The sequence below is a fragment of the Hakea prostrata genome, chromosome 10 (genome assembly GCF_041222555.1).
Source record: "Hakea prostrata isolate BN-2017 chromosome 10, UWA_Hpros_2, whole genome shotgun sequence".
Lineage (NCBI taxonomy): Eukaryota > Viridiplantae > Streptophyta > Magnoliopsida > Proteales > Proteaceae > Hakea > Hakea prostrata.
The window spans coordinates 14,856,590-14,877,465 of NC_142609.1; the positions used below are offsets into that span (position 1 = coordinate 14,856,590).

Consider the following 20,876-nt stretch of genomic DNA (forward strand, 5'->3'; position numbering starts at 1 on the left):
TGAAAAAAACATTTATGGAATTATGGTTCAAATGTTTAATGCTTTTATAGTAGGGGGTGAAATTTCTAGATTTCACCTCATACCCATAAATCTACAGATTCACGTTTTTAGTGTAAAAAGGTGAATCTCTAGATTTCATGAATCCAGGGATTCACACAACCAAACGGATATAAATCTCCCATTTGTGAATCTAGAGATTTGAAATCTTAGGATTCATGTAACCAAACAGGCCCTTAAATATTTTCCACGGTATACTTTTGAAATTCTTCAAATGATATAGAAAGTATAATCATTATAAGCATTTGTTTTTGGAATATGTGAGAGTTGCTGGTTTTGGGGTGGGAAGAGGGCTGCGTCAAGGGGATCCCATTTTTCCCATGTTGTTCATCTTAGTGGAGGAGGTATTGTACCATATTTTGAAGGCTATAGTAGGTGCAAATTTGTTGAAATCGCTGCTAGGGCTTAGAGGTGTATGTACCTATTCTTTTCTTTTATTTGCTGATGATTTTTTCATCTTCAGCAAAGCAGCGTTAAAGTATCCGAAGAACTTGAAACTTTTGTTGAATAATATCAAGAGTTTGTAGGCGGTAGATTAATCTTGAGAAAAACAAGGTTTTCTTTGGCAAGCTTCAATTTTTCCCACTTGATATTTGGGGGTGGAGCTCATCTCTAGAAGGGTCTTGAAAAAGATATTTATGCTAGTGCTTGACAGAATAAAGTCGAGGCTTCAGGGGTGGAAAGGAAAGTTGCTATCTCAGGCGACAAGGGCTGAATTACTCAAGTTAGTCATTTCTTCCATGCTTATAAATTCGTTCACTGTCTATTGGTGGCCTTCAAGTGTTATTAAAATTTTTGAGCAATGGAAGAGAAATTTTCTTTGGTCTGGTAAAATTGATGAACGACGGATAGTGATTGTAAAGTGGGATTATGTGTGTAGACCCAAGAGTACTCCAGTCTAGCACTCAGATTGTACCATGAGTCATAATTAGTTCCCATCAATTCCTCAGTTGAACATCCAAGGGGAAATATCTCCGAACTCAGGGTCTCTTCTTTGCCTATGCAAACATCTAAAAACAACAATTCCTTGAGGGATGAGTTCAAAAGAACTCAGCAAGTAATAAAAAAAAAAAAATATGGCTCCAACCAACTTGGGTTGTGCCTCCGCTTAACCCTATTGGTCATCCACATTTGATGGGGGGCTCTTATGTCCTCTCATAGGTTGGTTACTGGTCTTGAGCATCCATGAGCCCAACCCTACCATATGCAACCCTACCAATAAATGGCTCCCACAATGTGGTTGTGTCCTCTCACGGATTGGTTACCGGTCTTGAGTGCCCACCATCCCATACTACTACTACAAGTCACTCGGCATCGATATCCCCGTTGATAGGTAATGACATCATGGAGTTACCTAACTATGTTCATCTAGACATCCTAGAAGTGCAACTTAAGCTATATGTCCATACTGAGGTTTCTAGGGCAATGATTCTACCACAACCCCAGGTCAAGTCCCTCTTTATTTCAACTCAACCATAACACTTATACTTAGCAAAACAATCATGATTTTATAATTTCAGAATATTGCATGAATGTAAAAGTCACAAAACAACAACATACAAGTCAATATGCAAGTCTGAAATCATTCTAGAATTTGAAGATAAATATATATAAATGAATGTCCTCACCTTGCGATTATCCTATTTTTCAAAGTGATTCAAAAGAGGTCTTAACTCATCCCAAATAATCCTAAAATCATTCAACCAGAATTTTGTATGAACACATTAAAAAGGGTTTCTAGAAGGAAGAGCAAAAGATGGATGTATCAAGTTAAAGAAATTATCCAAATAATAGGAAAGGGAAGCAACAAATAATTCCATTAGATTGCAATATAGGATAATGTAGCTAGAGCCAGTTCACTTCGTATCACCTCTTCTAGAAAAAATTGTGATGGTGCACTTAATATAACTTTTACTAGGACTCCCAGACAACAACAATACAAGAATTTGTAGAAACACAAGAAGCAATATGATAATTCTACCACAATTCTCCAAAAATGAAAGTTAATTTAATTATCATTTCCATCATCATACTGAACTTTGTAAATCAAGATAGGGCACGAGTGGAGCATAACTGGTGGGCCTTGGGAGGGGAAAGCCAGATTTCGTGAAACCTAAGTTCTTGAACTGATGCCTCTTGGTCCTCCTAGTTATCTAAGCTCCGAGAATTCAAACAAGATATTGGTCTGACTGATGGAGATTTAACAGAAGGGCAGATTGGCCTTAAATAGAATGAAAAACCAATGACAGGTGATCCAATCTTCATAAGAAGATTACTCTTCAAACTTGAGAAACGTGAACGCTTTAGGGAACCCATCATCATCTGTGGAACCTTTGTATCCGAACTCCGAAATTGCCGAAGAGGATATCAGGCATGAGGCATGGTGGATAAGCATAAGTTAGCAGGTGTGTTACGCCCAAAGGTGCATTTTCAGGAATGGGAGGAAGTTAGGGCTGCAACTGGGCCGGGCTGGGCCGGGCTTTTGCAATCCCAAGCCCAGCCCTATATGTTCTAATCTAAGCCCATTCCCACCCTGACCCTAGTTCAGGGCCAAGGATTATTGTCCTTGGCCCTAAGCCCTACAGGGCCAAGCCAAGCCCATTCCCGCCCTAATTGGCCCTAATTGGGCTGGGCCGGGTCGGGTTGGCCCTGATTGGCCCTAATTGGCCCTGACCCTGATTAGCCTTTATTGGTCCTGTCCCTAGCCCTGATTGGCCCTAATTAGCCCTGATTAGCCTTGATTATCCCTGATTGGCCTTGTCCCTAGCCCTAATTGGCCCTAACCCTGATTAGCCTTGTCCCTGGCCCTGATTGACCCTATCTTGGCCCTAGCCTTAATTGGTCCTATCCTTGGACTTAAAATATCAAATGTAAATTCATAAGAAATAAAAATAGAAGTATCATAAGTAAATTAAAAATAAAATGTATAGAAATATAAGATGATTCAAGCTCATACAAAATGATAAAATAATCAATAAGTTGATAGTGTTGCTTTAAACATAAATAAATTCATACTCCATAATTCTATATTGATCTCTGAAATTCTCTCATTGCTTTGATGATGGAATTGAAACCTCTCCCATTACTTCGGTGATGGAAATTGAAAACCCCTCCCATTAATATCCTTATTCAATAAAAAAAGAAATCATATTCAAAACTTTGTTAACAAGTAAATCAACGATAATTTAGTATTGATATTTTTTTCGTAGTTAAAGAAAATTATATTTTAGTTACAAACATAGCTATATGTCCTTAATAAGTGTTTTTCCTAAAATATCACATTGGAGGCAAAAGAAAGATGTTAATATTCGTGATGAGAAGTTGCGGTGTAGATTTGTTAGATATTAATTCTCTATATACTTATATTAATCTTGCCTTAGCCAAAAAAAAAAAAAAAATCAATGATTTTTTGGAACTAAAAATGACTTAGTTCGAAAAATAAAAATTATCTTAAAAATAATATAAAAAGTGATTTCATAGCCTAATATGATCAAAATGACTGAAGGTCAAAGTCGAGACTTATAGTTATCAATGTTAATGTGAAGATTAGGGTAAAAATCTAATACATGATCAGGGTCAAATTAACATTAAGACTAGAGCCAAAATCAGAGTCAAGATGGGGCCAAAATCAGGTGGATGCTTATTACATTGGTAATGAAGATATAATTTATTTTAATTAATTTTTTACAAAATATGATCATATTTTTAAAATTTGACGTGTGTCAAATATTCACCCATGTGGATTATAATTAATTCCTCTCCATATGGGTGGAGGGTCCAGACTCAAATCAGCGCCAAAATCATGGGCTTAGATCAAGGCCTAGATCAAGGCCAAGATTAGGGCCAATATCAAGGCCAAAATCAGGGCTAGGATCAGGGCCAAGATTATGGTCAGAATTAGGGCCAAGATCATGGTCAGAATTAGGGCCAAGATCAGGGCCAGAATCAGGGCCAAGATCAAGGCCAGAATCAAGGTCAGAATCAGAGCCAAGATTAGGGCTAAGATCATGGCCAAAATTAGGGCCAGAATCAGGGCCAAGATCAGGGCCAAGATCATGGTCAAAATCAGGGCCAAAATTAGAGTCAGAATCAGGGCCAAGATCAAGGCCGGGATGGGCTAGGCGGGCCAGCGAGTAATCCCAGGCCCACCCTTGGCCCTAGTTCAGGGCCAGAATATTTTGGCCCTAACCCGCCCTTAGAGCCAAAATCTTTAGCCCAAGCCCTATTTGGGCTCAGGGCGGGCTTAGGGTAGGTCAAGGCCGCTAGGGCCGAACTTGCACCCCTAGAGGAAGTATACCTTGCTCCTACTTGCACATATGCTTATGTAGGCTGACACATGTATCATTGGCTCCATTTGTTTGGCACAGAAAATAGGAAAAAAATATTTTAAGGGTGCCGATGAAGGGATTCTCTCCATGTGAAATCTTAGGGTGAAGATGAACCTTCTCAAGTTTTCCGTCATTCATCACAAAACTCCACAAGAGAACACAGTATCCTAGTAAAGATAACTGCTTTGTGATTTGAATTCATCACTCTTCTCTTTTTTCTTCTTTCTTTTTCATTTTTTCTTTTCTTTCTCCATTTGTATTAAAGAATAATAGAATAAAGATTGTACAAGGTGTGATCCAAAGCAAAACTAATTGTGACTACAATGAAACTCTATCAATTTTCAAAGATAGTACATCCGGGGATCTTGGATTAATGACCCAGGAAGATCAGCCATGGAGCCACATTTATAGGAAGCTTGGATCAATCTTGTGTATTGCTTCCTTGGGACATAGGAGAATCTTTTGAACCATACTACGAATTTCCCTGCATTCGCCAAAAATGGAATTAAAACATTGAATAACCATCAGTTTATGTTATATCATATCAAGACTGGAATATAATTTATTAGGTTTCTTATACTTAACCTCCAAGGATAGTCACGAAGCATCATTACATCTCCTTCACTGTCCTTAAAAATTAAGCACCATTCACTTCTAGGATCCGTTAATTTGCCTTCAAATTCGAACATATGATCAAGCTCATGAATAAGCCCATCAAACTGGTCGAATCTTTGAAGTTCTACTGATCTCACAAGTGCACAGCCATATTTTTGGACCTAAACAGGAAAACAGTCATAAAGTTTAACTTGCACTGCTAATAAGTATGTGAACCAAAATGGTATTAGGGCATTAATTACCTTTGTAGATGTTCTATTGCAATCGTTGGAGTCAGATGGCTGCAAGCTTTGTCGAATCCTTGAAGAAACTAGTTGAAGAGGCACATGGTGATGGTGAGCTTGCAACTGCTCATCAGTTTTCCTTCTTGATGGTGATGCAACATCTGAGCTCCTGACCAAATCGACACCAAAAATCCTACAAGTACTAGTACCACTGCCTGTTGGTAGAGTCACTGCTGTGGTTACTGGAGTTGGTTCATGAGATATCAATTCATGAAGTTCACAACTCCGAGAACTGAGATGTGCATCAGGGATCTTGCTTGTTCCAGCATTACTATTAGTTGCTCTTGAAAACCCTGGCAGTGGATGATCATTGAGCTCTAAACATGGACGGCTTCTACTTACAAAAGATGCTGCATTACAAGAAGGATAAAATGAGTATGTTGTAGTATAACTTAGGTGAGTGTTGATCATTTTCAAAAGAAAGCTGTTGGTTTTTTCCTCATTAAAGTTTACTGACCATCACCAGAAGAAGCTAAAGAACTCGCATGCGCCCTCTTTGATCGAGGTACAGTTGGAAGCGTTGCAACAGGTTCGATATTCCATGGAGAAATTCTGTTTGGACAGACTGCTGCCGTAGCCTGATCTTCCCACTGAACCTACATAGACACAACAAAGGAAAAAGATCATGGAGTTACTTCTTAGTGGTTGATCCAAAGAAAATCTTGTTAGGGTATGCATGAGTTAAGAGGAAGAGTCAACAACCTTAAGGCATCGCCACTTTGAGCCTGGCCACCTGATAGGATCTAGATCTTCGGTACCAACAATCCTACCAGTAAATCTGGTTTGCCAACAGAGAAGATAAAGAGTATCCATTAAAAGAATTTAATATGAAATAGGCACCTAAAAGATCCACAATTAAGTGGTTTTCTTCACCTTTTCTCAGGTTTATCTTCTTCTTGAGCTTCACCTTTCATTCTGAACCTCATGCCTACTCTGTACTGGGTTTCTACTGATGTCACGCAATGATCTTGAGGTATTAAGAATTCAGAGTGAATTTTTCTGTTGAAGACATGGATAAAAATATAGTGGTCAGACAGTTTGAGCTTCCACATAAAACAGCTTAACCAACAAATCAACCTCCAAGCATAGAACCATTATTACTTACTTAGGTCGGTAATAGATAGTGATATTGGCATGTTTAGACATAGCATGAGAATCAGTGCCAAGTATACCCAGCTCCATGCTGTATCGAGACATGAGGGGTGAAAGCACAATGGGTTCACCTCTATGAGCTCGGCGAACCCCTACACCAAGTTCTCCGGTTTCTCTTCTGCAAACAAATCTTTTAGCATGAATCCAACCATGGACTACCAAGATATCTAAACAAAATTATTAAAACCCAAGCAAATGCCATGTGAACATCGAAGTAACTATGTGTATTGATAGAGAACCTAATAAAAATAAAAGAATCTCCTATTTCAAGCCTTTTGTCAGCGACAAATATACTCCAACCAATGGTAAACATGTGGCGCTTTGGTTTTCCTACAAGGAACAGAAAGCATGTATTTTAGAAACTATGGATGGAAGAGATTGATGTCAATAAAAGGTAGGGTTTGAAAGAAGAAATATAGAACAATCTATGCTTAGACTAAGAAACCAGTTGCCAAATAAACCACAAATTGTAAATGAGAAACCAAACAAATTGAGTTTAACCATAGGCCAAAACATAGTACCAATATCAATACTTGAATCTATTAACAGGTAGGCCTGATTAACGAATAACAAAACATAGGAACTTTAATGCAATATACGTACCACGAAAAGCATGGGTGAAATGCCACTCTACCCCATGTAAATCTTTTGTCACAAGATCCTGTGAACCAATAGACATATCCTATGACAAGAAACGACATAAGATATTACTTTATCATCATTATCAAAAACCATTGAAAGAAAACACTCAAGAACAAAGGACTTCAGAGAGAATGAATGTTGTTCCTAATGAAACTATAGAGATACAGGATTACTGACAAGTGGTGGAAGGCATTCCTCAGCAGCTTTCTTAGGAATGGTTAATCCACCATGTATGTTGATATCTGATGCAGTCAATTTTTTGCAGAAGGAGTATACTTTAATTCTTTGAGGTTGTGGACCAGCCACTACTTCCAGATTAGGAGACTTTTGCTGAAGGATCCACAATATATATTAACAACATAAGATAATATCATAACAAACATAGATAAACTAACACTAAACTAATTTCAGCAAAACCGAAGACAATACCTCCCTCTGGGGAAGTAGTGTGATATCTGCGTATAGATCATCAATGTCTGCTCCAACCTGCAAAATCATATAAATTTGGAGTAACAACAAATTTGGATTTAATAGAACATGCACACAAAAACTTGATCCTATTTTATAGAGAAAAAACTGATCCTAATACATTAACAAAAACCAATTTAAATTTTAAAAACACATGCAGGAGCATGAACACACATGGTTGAAACCCAATGTTGAAAACTCAAAACACATTCTGGCACATCACACTTTCGAGCTTACTGAACAAGATTTGGGAACGTGGTGAAACCACACAAAAGGATACCTTTCGATGGATGTCAACAACTTTGCACAATATCATTGACGGTACGTTAAACGCAAAAAATGCGTGAGCATGATCAGGAACAGGTTCATCAATTGTGAATGCAGTAACCTAAATAAAATCCAATTTCAGTACTTAGAAACAAATTATAGGTAGAAAGTAAATTAAATCAGAGATATGCTATTTGGAACACAACCAAATTAACTATTGAAGAAATCATATTGATCAAAATATTCAGAAAAAAAAAAAAAAAAAGAAAGAGAAAATTGTAGGGAAGAACAGAACCTGTTCGATGTGTCCTTGGGGAAAGTAAAATATCTTATCCCCAATGCGTGGAATTGGCATGCTAAGGCCAGCACATTTGTCCCACAATGCATCTTGAAACTCTTCCACTTCAGCTGAGGTGAAAAAAATTGAAATTATTGCATTAGTACAAATCCAAAACCAAAAAATAATAGAAACATAAAAAGATAAAGCCATTTCTCAAAGATCAAAAGCAACACACAAGTTCTCAGTCATTGAACCCGAAAACAAAACATAACTAACCAAAAGAGTGTATTAAGGATCAAAGAGACAGAACTCAATCAGACTGCAGTCAAAGGACATCATATTGAAAGAAAAAGAAAAAAAATGACATGATCCTAATAAGAAAAAAAGCAAAATATTGAAGTCACCTTGGTTAGCACCAGTGGTTCTGGGGTCAACCTCCTGCCTAATAATAGCAGAATTCATGTTGCTTTGTGTTGCCATTGAACCTAAGATGTTAAGTAAATACAAATGGTACAAGAAAACGAAGAGATTGCTATAGAAAATGCAAAAGGACCCTCAAAGCTTCTCTGCTTACTTGGAGAGAGAGAGAGAGAGAGAGAGAGAGAGAGAGAGGCTTCAGAGACAGAGATTTCACTTATTATAATCAGGTATCTCACAGAGCACTTAGTATGGGACTTCCACTATCATCTATACCTCCACCCTCACACCCAAGTCCCCCATTTATACCCAAGGACTGTTACATCTCTTTCATTCTCACCTAATTTTTACCTCGTTCTTTCACTTTTATTTTCCGTTTATTAACGGCAATCTATACTTCGTTAGTTCCACCGTTATCAACGGAAATCCATATTCCGTTAGTTCCACCATTTATCAACAACAATCCATACTCCATTAGTTGCACCATTTATTGATTGCAATACGCCATTGCATCCGATCAAATCGTCGATCTTTTAGTTTCACTTGTCTTATAAAGTTCCTTAAAAGTCTCTTTTGTGGTAAAATGGTAAAGGATAAATTTCTTTATATTTTTTTTTTGGTAAAATCAAATTTCTTTAAATTGGGCACAAAATTATGAGAGAATCGATAATCAATATGGTGCTAACTCCCAGTATGATAGCAATGTATGTTGCTTGCACAAAACATCTCTGTATACCCGAAATTGATATCCTAGAATGGAAGCATTACCAAACATATACTTAGAACCATATCTTATCAACTGATCCACTTAACTAAAGTCAACAAAAAATAAGATATTCTTCACATGTATTTGGATGCTTGGTATGAACAACATTAATAAAGGTCAACCAAAAACCTGACCTAATTGAATCAAGACCAATTAGAACTAGGCTAGGGTTAGAATACCTGTTATAGAACCAGGCATACGTTGAATGTATATTAGGTCCTGATTGGGTTGGGCTTGGATTAGGTTAATGTTTCAAGGATCATGCTAAGTTTACATAGGCCCAACCTAACCCTATTACGAATGTTTGGGAATTGAGACAATAATTTTACATATAGGAGTGGAGATCGGGGAGCTTACTATTTTGGACATTTCAAAGTTCAAACTCAGCCGAGGAAATGGCCCGATTTATGTAGGAAAAGTGAAAATTTTAATCGGTGAAAGGGACATGTCATTAGAACGTGCCTTGGCTGAGAAAGAAAGGCAGATACTCCATTGAACCTCATTCTTGGATGCCGTCCACAACGCCGTAATAAGACAAAACGGAAATTCTGACATCGTCAATTATAACGCCGTTCCTTTTGCAAAGCAAAATTGAATCATTTATTGTTTACTTTTTGAATTGTCATTATTAAATATTACTTTCCATTTTATGGAAATTAATTCATTCACAACCATAAGAAATCTATATAGATTTACTATCCCTAAAGAGATTTAGGAGCTTTGTTTATTCACTTGAAATTCATTCATTCACACCTATAAGAAATCTGAATAGATTTTCTATCCCTAAAGCCATAATAACCGTTGTGTATTTACTTTTCATTCATGCTAAGGGTATTAATTTTTAAACCAAACCAAACCAGCCAGTTTTTTTTTTTTTTTTTTTGGGTAGGAACCAAACCAGCCAGTTATGGCCCAACTGGTGCGCATTGGATAGTTTATGGGATGAGGGATAAAAAACCGTATGATTCTAGGCTAACCTTTTAGTGGGCTGGTACACCAAAATGATGCAACTCATGTTGGCGATAATCAAGCAAATTGTTATTCTTGGCAAAAAATATTTCAGCAGCCCCCCCCTTCCCCCCCCCCCCGAGGTAGAGTATTTATCTATTTTTGTGAATGATTAAGGACATGATGAACTTATTTATTTTCAATTTTTGAATTGTGGAATATATATTAGCTTTCTTTTTCTTTCTCTTTTGTTATGGAATTACAGAATAGGTTAAAGAGGCTTGATATGATGGAAGTATTAACTATAATGAAAAATGATAGTGTTATTTTTCTATATGGATATCTCATTAGTTCTTTTTTCAATAAGATTTTGAAAAATGATAGTTTGTTCCATTTGGACCTGAAGTCCAAGAGACAGTGTCCAAGGCTCGTACAATTTGTAATTTTGAGTGGACCATAGCGGCTTGATAACGGGTTGGTAATGTCTCAAAAACGATCCAACCTGTATTTATAATTTTGTCTCAGAGAAAAGAATAAAAAAAATTTAAGTCCATTCATTCACATCCATAAAAGTCCAATGTACATATTTTTACAAATGAAATTAATTCATTCACACACATAAGAAATCAAAATATATTTTCTATCCTTGAAGCCGTAGCACTTGTTGCATATTTCACTTTTCACTCATGCTCATCATGTTGGCTGTCACGTCTGTCGCATATGCTTGTATATTTCTCTACGAAAACTAAACGAAAAAAATGAACTATGTTTTGAACATGAAGAAAGTATTCTACATCCAATATTTGAGTCAATTTTTTCCCTCTCAAGTGTAGAGGATAACTTTAATTTGACATCCCACCACTTTACATTTAAGGTAAATCCACCATGTTTGTGCCTAGAGGCGACCACCCTTTTGAATATATGGTTGAAGGGTGCGAAGATAGTATTGCCCGGATCCTGACTCACAAAATGCATTCTTCATAGTGAGACATTACTTGTCACACCCCACGCGCCGGTCTCGGTTACCCGCCCGACAACCCGTGGGAGTGATCCATCACAGGATCCACGGTTTTAATCTATCAACAATAATAAATACAAATAAAGACAATCAAGAGCAAGAATAGTTCAATTAATGAATTAAAGGATTACAGGAGTCCAAATACTCCAATAAAATAATCAATGAAAGAATAATAAATCAAAAGAATACGAGTTCAGCGGAAGCAATTCAAAAGGTTTAAATAAGTTTTTTTCCAGTTTCTTTTTTTCTAAAGCTAAAAACTTGGACTCAAGTTTAACAAGATGAGGAGTCCTCCAATTCTCCTCTATACGGTGAGCAAACTGTCTGACAACTTGTCTCCTCCGCCCATCAATGGGTGTTATAAGCGCATTCCATGCACTCGCAGGAGCTCCCGCACAGGCTATCTCCATTTCCCATTGTCGGTGCCACATCTTCTTCATACGGGAAGGTTCCTTCACAGGAAACCAATCCATCTTCCGACACATTTCCTCCATCTGCGCAGACTAATAAAACATATACAAATAAAAGAATGAGTTCTGGAGAACTCAGTAAGAACAATAACAATTCCCATCCATATGTCCAACAAATCAGAAATGCATATATGATATGTATGAGTGCCAAGTATGAATTCTACTAAGACCTAACTATGCAAGTCTCTAACAGTTGACATGCTTTAAGATATACACCAGCCCTCCTCTGGGTAGGTCTAGTCACTCTGATCCGCCAAGGACTGGTTACCTCTGTAGGGATCCTGGGTAAAATGGAAAGTCCACAACTAACTCTCAAACCATGGTTGGGGTTAAGTCAACACTCTCTCACCACGACCATTGGCATGAGTACTGGCGCATGTTGGGGTTTCTAACCCAATGCAAGGTCATACAGATAACATACTACATGAAGTCCAGATACATCCCCTATGGCACAACCAACTTGGTTCAATATCCTTTGCAACCTAGGAATGAGAACCCTCACGGACTGGCTACCGCTATTGGACTCCATTCCATAACCCTATGGCCATCCACATATTGTTGGGGGCGGAAAGCTCTCATGACTCCTCACGACACCCAATCCGTTCCTTAGACGTCCATGAGCCCAACCCTAACATATGCAACCCTACCATTTATATGACTAACAGTGGACCATCGTCACATCACTGTCATCATGGGTCATCCGGTTTCAATTCCCCTACCGAAAGGGTAGTAGCATGTGGGGTACCTAGCCATGCAACTCTAGACTCTACCTAGGAATGCCATCCAATAGTTATGACAATGCTGGAGACATCAGCAGGCATGTGTCCCATACCACAACCTTCTGATATCCTAAGCTAAGATATCCAAATAGAATATCTTTTCCATCAGAACCACGTACTATCAACCAACATCATATCACATTCATAATTGACAAAGTGCATGTATAAACAATACAAACAGCAGCCATATAACAAGATCAGCAAGTGAAACATGGTTACAGCAACATATAAAATGAAAGATTAATACTAACAGACACTAAACTAGCATGTTCAAGTCAATTCGTAAAGACATGATTGTATGCCCTTACCTGCATATAAGTAATTTGTCCGTAAAAAGTAATCCGTAAACAATTATAAAACTTTCTCTTCAAACAGAGGACACCTATATACAAGGTTACAATAAGGTATATGTCAAATGAATCAAATCGGATCAAAATCAAAAGCCATTTGGTCACTGGAAACCAGCCGGTCGCTTAGGTTGAGTGACTGCCCCAAAAACCGACAGTTTCAATCCAAAACTCAGGCTTCTGATCATCCGTTTTCAATCCAAATTTTGAATGATCATAGTCCGAATCTCAAATCTATTACTCCCATAACCACGGGTGATACTAAACCTAAACAAAGACATCAATTTGGTTATCAAGAAACCTCCCTCTTATTTAGATTAGCCATTTTCACTAAAACATGGTTTCGTTTTCAGATCTGATCTCACCAAGATTAACAAAAAGGTAAGTGGTGCAATAGAAGGATCAAGAACAACCAAAGGGAAACGCTTATCTACTTTTATCATAGCAAGTGGTGAAGCATGAGTGAACAAGGAATCACTTACTTCAACCAGATCAACTATGAATGACAGCAGAACCTTATGGGACTCTAACGGCACTTCAGATCTGCTTTCAAGCACTTTTCCACACTGTCTAACCTCCAAAAACGGTAACCACGAATAAAATATTTGTAAAATAGGAGAGGGTTACTATTTATAGGAGTCAGGGGACAAAATAGGGCAAAATCCCTCAACCAGAACCAGGTGGTCGCTTGGTTCAATCGACCGCCACTAGCAACCGCCCCCATGTATTTTGCTATACAAGGGTGCTTTACTAAGGGGGTTGATGTCCAAGTACAACCTAACCCTAAAGAAGACATGGGGGAGATCTTACCTTCATTCCGGACATCTCCAGACATCACTTGCCTTCCATAAGTCCAACTACCAATCAAGGTAGGCTCTTCAGTTCGAGAATCCAGATCCATGGGTTTAGGGTATGGATCATGGACTTCTATCCGGACACTCCACAAATTTACCCGACTAGACCTTCGGGTTCTCGGACCTACAATACAGATCTTGGGTTAGAAATACGGGGGTTGTTACATTACTTGTTGAGAATACATTTACAATGGTATCAATACAATGGAGGGTAAAATGGTCCACAAAACCAGAAGTGCACCTAATCAATTGGATCGTAAAATCTAGTGTCTACTTGATATTGAAAATCGATTGCAAGGCCTCTTTCTGACAGCAGTTTCGAGACTTATTGTCTCTCACAATAGTCAAACAAAGCTATCTATAGAGCTAGAAGCCAGAGTATATCGCATGTTCTTTGTACCTTTACTTGATAGGTCAATTGAGCTGTGCATGTACACTGACCTGTACCCCTAATGATCTGTCAAATAAAAAAACTGAGAAAACCATTGACGAGCTACCAATGACTCCATCCCCTTATTCAACATATATAGAATTCACAAAAGGAAAATTTATGGAGCACCCTAATACAATTGGTGTAAAGCATAGATGCCACAAAAAACTATGCCAAATTGGCAATCACCCCCTTTTCCGTTAAAACCATTAGACTGTTGGGGGAAATGACAAAAATATACCCTTAGTTGTTTAGTCTTCATTTTATAACATTAAATGATGGTTAGAGGAAGAAAAAGGAAATCATGGATGAAGAAAGAAGATGAAATTTATGATTCTATTTTACTAAGGGCAACATTGTAAAGTTGCTAAGATTAAGGGCAATTTAAGAATTATGAAATTATTTAACCATGACTTAAACAGAATTTGCTAATGGAATGCACTATATATTGTACAAAATTAGATGCATTTTGGGGGATAATTGCCAATTTGACATAATTTTAGGGTGTATATGCTATTTGCTAATTATCTTAGGGTGTCCTTTAAATCTCTCTCTCTCAAAGTGTTTAAGCATATATTAGATATATTTCTAAATATCAGTGATGGTCTTTTAGTAGTGGTACAAAAAAGGATTTTCATCAACAGTCATGGCAAAACAAACTGCCCTAGAAAGTGTTAACTCCATTGAAGTGACGTTGTAAATGAATAAATGTCAAACCAAAAGGTTTGATCTGCCATTAATACAGCACTAACACATGGAGAACATGAACTTTAAAAAACAGACTTTCCAAAGCTTTAGAGTGGAATTTGTATTAGTAGTTGCTTAACCTAGAAAGAAATAAAATGAGCATATTTCTAGAAGCAAAATAATTCAAGAATTATCAAAGCTATCTTTTCTTATGATACCATTTATGAGTTATCAATTGAGCTTAAGTGAATTCATAAATTTATGTTAGATCAAAAGAAGAAAAAATAATTTGTGCCTAAGTGGGAGTTCTTCTTCCCCTCTCTTTTCTTCTCTCTTCTTTTTTTTTTTTTTTTTTTTTTTTTTTTTGGGGGGGGGGGGGCGATCAGAGTTTCATCTAGGCTAGCTTACATGCATCTTGACTACATCCTCAGGAAGCTTTTATATAATTAATGGGGGCATTCGAACTCTAACGTCCTATGTGGAAGTGTTGGTCTTTTGCCAACTAAGACACCTAAGGCAATTTACTAACAACCATATACTATGTAACCCCCCAATCTCCATGTAAGGAAAAAGTCGTCATTGATCAAGGATCGTCATTGCTTAGGTAGTGAACCAAAATACACTAAGAGGGTTATCCACAAACAACGTTAATAAATAAAATCCACCAAGAATACAATAGATCATAGGGGAAGATATTCAAATATAAATTTAAAATGCTTCCATGAATTGTCTCATAGTTTTAATGAAATCCAAGTGAACATCTAAATGCCAAGAATTACAGTTAATTTATCAATCCTAAGAAATGTAGTAAACATGATCTTGATCTTCATCCTCTAAATATCCATCATCCCTGTGATCAAGTCTATCATCTGTAGAAGTAAGGGGTAAGTTTTGGGGAAGAAACTTAGCAAGTACAACCTAATACATATCAATAGTTTCCTTTCTTTTTATTCTTGATATTTAACTAAATAATAATCTTATACAAATAAAATTAACTAATATATATATATATAAAAAATAAAGTCATGACATGGCCAATGATATGGATGAGATTCAATGATGCTAAGAAGATATAAATAAACCACACCCTCACTGGTCTAGAGTCGATAGGATGCCCTATGCCGTTACATGGCCTACGCGCGTTACACAACCCAACATCTATCTACCCTAACCCAAATGTTTCCAAACTCAATGTATGTTCCATGTCGTTACATGGCCTGCGTGCGTTGTATAGCCCTAACATACATTCTCATTCAAAAACACAACTACCATCTCACATGCATACATGTTCTAAGGTCGATCGGATGTCCCATGCCGTTATATGGCCATGTGCACGTTACACAACCCAACATCCATCTACCCTAACCGAATGTTTTGGAATCAATTGTATGTTCCATGCCGTTACAAGTCTTGTGCGCGTTACACAGCCTTAACATACATTCTCATCCAAAACATCTACTAATTCAACATCACACATAATGCTAATATTATCATGACATGTCTTGATGAATTATATGCAAACAATGCAAGATCATATGGAAAAGATGAATTTTGGATATAGTTCATTATCAAGTCGATGCATAATACAAAAATAAATAACCCAATAAAACACAAATCTAAAGACACATTCATGCTTATAGAAAAGATTGATAAATTCAAGGAAGAGATTAATTATTGGTAGGTCATAATAATTTCATAAAACATAATCTAAAAGAAATACATATTTATATACTCAAAGATAAGATACTAATAAATAAACATAGACAAAATCTAAAATGTATTCATACTCAAAATTAAATTATTAAATAAAAAAACTAAATCATTTACTAATAAATTATGTAAATCAAACGTCATCTAAAACGTATTTATAATCAAGATAAGTTATCAATTCAAGAAAAGAATCAATCACTAAGAAGTCATGTAAAACTATAAATCTGATCGTAGAAAAAGAAGACAATAACATGTTGAAAATATAAAGATTGTACTTACCGTGGAAAATCACAAAAAAAATAATCACCCTTAGATAGAGGGCTTTCAACGCTCTATATTATCTTCTTCTTTTCCCTGCACCTTCAATATTCTCTCCTCCTAAATCCTCCTAAACTCCACGTTTTCTCTCCTCATAAATCCTTCTAAACTCTCACCTTTTTTTCACCATTTTTTTTAGATTCCAAATTAGATTCAGGTGGGGTTAAAAACAATATCAAAATGTGTAATATAATTTATGCAACTATGAGACATTGAACCCTAGACCTCTTTTTTTTCAAGGTGATTGTTAACCATTTAGTTAATCCTCGACTTATGATTGAATTCAACAAATAAATTTTAGTAACTATGTTAATCCCATACCAATTCGGCATTTAATCGTAATTATTTGAATATCAATACAAAATGCCAAGACTACCCCTATGCTTTAGTTATGGGTGTTACAGGCTAGCTACCACCTGCCTCTTCATCTCCACATATCACATATCTATCATTCCCTTGTCTATCATTGTCAAGTTTGTTAAGAAAATTAGCAAACACCCGTGCTCCTTATCCCACTTCACTTTCCTTTTTCTCTCCTTTTTTTCCTCCCCCCTCCCCCTTTTTGTTGTTTGATAAATGAAAGATGCATTAAGAAAACAAGAGAGTACAGCCAGCCCTGGATTAATCACCTATTAGACAGCTTGGAATCTTGACATTGTTAACCATTCTACTACATAATTCCTTAGGCAGACTACTAAAAACATAAACTGGACAGGTTCCTAACCACAAATAGCAAAATTGGGATCATTTCATAAGGCCAACTTCGATCCCCTAGGTTTGGGAAACAGAGCCAAAATATCATCACAATTTGACCAAACTTCTTGTAAGTCTAGTTTATTTTCTACTACTACTTTCCACCCTCGTATCAGTCCATCTAAAACAGATTCAAGGCATGATCTGAGAACATGTGGTCTCTTCGGCTGGTATCTGCATTTTCCATGTTCAACTAATGATAGATTTTATTGCCATCCTTGTCCACTACTATCTTCAAAACCTGCAATCAATAATGTATTCTTAAGAATGAAATTCCAACTGAACACAATGAGTGCTTGAGAATAATTAGAATTTTCTAGGCTTGTTCCTATCCTTTTATTTCCTTTAGGAGGATCAATTTTAATTTCGTTCATCCAATAATTGATTGTATCAAGAACTTCACTTTGATCCAACACCTTCCCTGGAAATATGATAGTCATGTTCATAGTAGTGGTCCTACTATTAAGAAACAACCTCAATGGGAAAAATGGTTGAATAATTTCATATGAGAGAACCTCAAATATATAGGCAGCATACATCCCATGCTGTTAGGTAACTATGAACAATAAAAGAAAGATATAAAACATGGAAATACAATACATGGAAATGTTTATATTGAAATATAATACATGGAAATGATTTAACAGAGAAACCTAATCAAGCCAAAGCCAAATTAATTAGGATATTGAGGAAAGAATTCAAATGTAAAGAGTGATGAATGGAAAGAATTCAAATGAGAAGATGAAATGATATGGAAAGAATTCAAATGAGAAGAGTGATAAATGGAAAGAATTCAAATGAGAAGATGAAATGATATGGAAATAATTCAAATTAGAGACATTTAGGGAAAGGATGAAAAATTATCCTTATCACGCCTAATACTCCCCTCCAAGTTGGAGAGTGAATGTCAAGAACTCCCAACTTGCCTCTATAACTGAGAAACAAATCTTTTACAAGGGCCTTTGTGAAAATGTTAGCAACTTGAGCAGCACTAGTGGTGGAGGTGGGTTGAATAAGACCATGTCAAACCTGATCACGAACCACATGACAATCAATCTCAATGTGCTTGGTGTGCTCGTGAAAGATTGGGTTCACAGCAATATGTAAAGTAGCTTGATTGTCACAAAATAAAGGTATTGGTCGAGGGACCATGACGCCAAGATCTTTTAGCAATGTAACTAACCACATGAATTCACAAGTAGTGACAATCATAGCACGATATTCAGCCTTAGCAGATGAGCGGGACACAATAGCTTGTTTTTAGATTTCCAAGATAAAGGGCTGGAACCAAGAAATACACAATATCCAATGGTAGATCTTCGAATCATAGGGCAACTTGCCCAATCTGAATCACAATAAGCACGAAGAGATAACTCACTATCAGCAGATAAAATAATCCCTTGTCCTGGAGTGCCATGGAGGCAACGTAGTAAATGATTAGCAGCATCCATATGAGGTTTACAAGGCTCATGCATGAATTGACTAAGAACATTCACAGTGTGAACAATATCTGAATGAGTAATTGTGAGATAAATTAGTCTTCCCAATAACCGACGGTATGGTGTTAGATCAGGTAAGGGCTCACCATCAGAAGTAGTTAACTTGAGGTGTTGTTCCATTGGAAATTGAGTCAAATTAGCACCTGTGAAACCAACATCAGTTAAGATGTCCAATGCGTATTTTCGTTGGTTGATGAAAATACCTTTCTTGGAACGTGACACCTCAAGACCAAGGAAATATTTAAGCAATCCAAGATCTTTAATCCGGAAACGTTGTTGAAGAAGTGATTTTAAGATGGAAATCACAGTTGTGTTAGACTCAGCAATTAAAATGTCATCAACATAAACAAGTACAAAGGTAGATGAAGACTCTGTAAGTAGAGAAAATAGAGAGTAATTTGCCTTAGATTGTGAATATCCAAGATCAATAAGGGCACCAGAAAGCTTGGAAAACCAATTACGGGATGCCTGCTTAAGCCCATATAATGATTTGTGCAAGCGACAAACCAATTTCTCCCCCTTCCGATGATAACCAGGTGGAAGTGTCATATATACCTCTTCATCAAGATTGCCATGGAGAAAGGCGTTGTTCACATCCAATTGATGCAATGACCATCTTTTGATGGCAGCAATGACAAGAAGTGTTCTGACAGTAACCAACTTAGCAACTGGGGCAAATGTCTCATGGAAATCAACCCACTCAATTTGAGTATAACCCTTTGCTACCAAACGTGCTTTATAACACTCAATTGACCCATCTGAATGTTGTTTAATTTTGTAAACCCATTTACAACCTATTGGTTTCTTATTTAGGGGTAAAGGTACAAGAGACCAAGTCTTGTTAAGGTCAAGAGCTGCAATTTTGTTGTCCATTGCCTCCTTCTAATCAAATGAAATAATAGCCTTAGCAAAGCTTGTAGGTTCAATTATAGCATTGAGGGCCTTAAGATACCTGAAATGGGGTGAGGATAATCTATGATAGGATAAAAAATAATTTTCAGGAGTGAGAGTACTTGTGCATGAAGGACGAGCTTGGGCATCCATGGCGTAACAATGATAGTCTTGAAGATGGGGTGGCGGTCGATGAACCTAAGATGGCCGAGAGATGGTAGTGGATGGGAGGGTGGGTGAAGGAGGTTCTTCAACCGGTTGAGGAGAGGGTGTGGTTGATAAGGGTGGATCTAACAAGATGGGTAAACTATCAATATCTGAAGCTACCATGGGTAAAACAGGCAACAATGGGGATGACAATTTTGAAAAAGGAAAATAATCTTCAACAAATGTGACATCACAACTAATGTAAACTTTATGTGTTTGTAAATCATAAATTGCATACCCTTTTTGTGCATATGGATACCCAATAAAAACACCTAGAGATGCTCGAGGATCAAATTTATGATGAATAGATGAATGGTTATGAGCATAACAAAGGCATCAAAAAGTTCGAAGATGAGAATATGAAGGGATCTTGCCAAATAAAACTTGAAGTGGTGACTTACCATATAACAGCGGGGTGGGTAAATGATTAATTAGGTAAGCAGTTGTCAAAACACAAGGACCCCAAAACTTATGAGGGTAGACTTGCTTGAAAAGATAAAGCACGGGTCACATTAAGAAGATGGCGGTGTTTGCCTTCAACAACCCCATTTCGTTGGGGTGTATCAATGCAACTATGTTGATGAATAATACAATGGGTTGTAAAAAAGGCATTTGAATGATGATTAAAAAACTCATGACCATTATCAATTTGGAGTTGTTTAATTTGGTATCCAAATTGAGTTTTGATC

General features: G+C 36.9%; 1 protein-coding gene across 1 annotated transcript; it reads right to left on the reverse strand.

Moving 5' to 3' along the window:
• Nucleotides 1–4,790: 4,790 nt before the first annotated feature.
• On the reverse strand, nt 4,791–19,962 carry LOC149002116 (auxin response factor 11-like). Its single transcript, XM_089138640.1, has 16 exons — nt 19,551–19,962; nt 18,969–19,100; nt 8,498–8,578; nt 8,109–8,221; nt 7,827–7,934; nt 7,508–7,564; nt 7,256–7,408; nt 7,040–7,118; nt 6,676–6,766; nt 6,390–6,554; nt 6,158–6,283; nt 5,987–6,062; nt 5,742–5,880; nt 5,243–5,634; nt 4,971–5,161; nt 4,791–4,869 (listed from the first exon to the last, which is right to left on the reverse strand). Exons 1-16 carry the CDS (start codon nt 19,960–19,962, stop codon nt 4,791–4,793), a joined length of 2,394 nt encoding a protein of 797 aa, XP_088994766.1.
• Nucleotides 19,963–20,876: the final 914 nt, after the last annotated feature.

Coding starts and splice junctions, on each gene's coding strand:
- LOC149002116 (XM_089138640.1), bottom strand. CDS start 19,962: ATGGACAACAAAATTGCAGCTCTTGACCTTAACAAGACTTGGTCTCTT. Junction 8,222..8,497: donor AACCACTGGTGCTAACCAAG/GTGACTTCAATA, acceptor TTTTCACCTCAG/CTGAAGTGGAAGAGTTTCAA. Junction 6,767..7,039: donor TTTCACCCATGCTTTTCGTG/GTACGTATATTG, acceptor TGTTCCTTGTAG/GAAAACCAAAGCGCCACATG.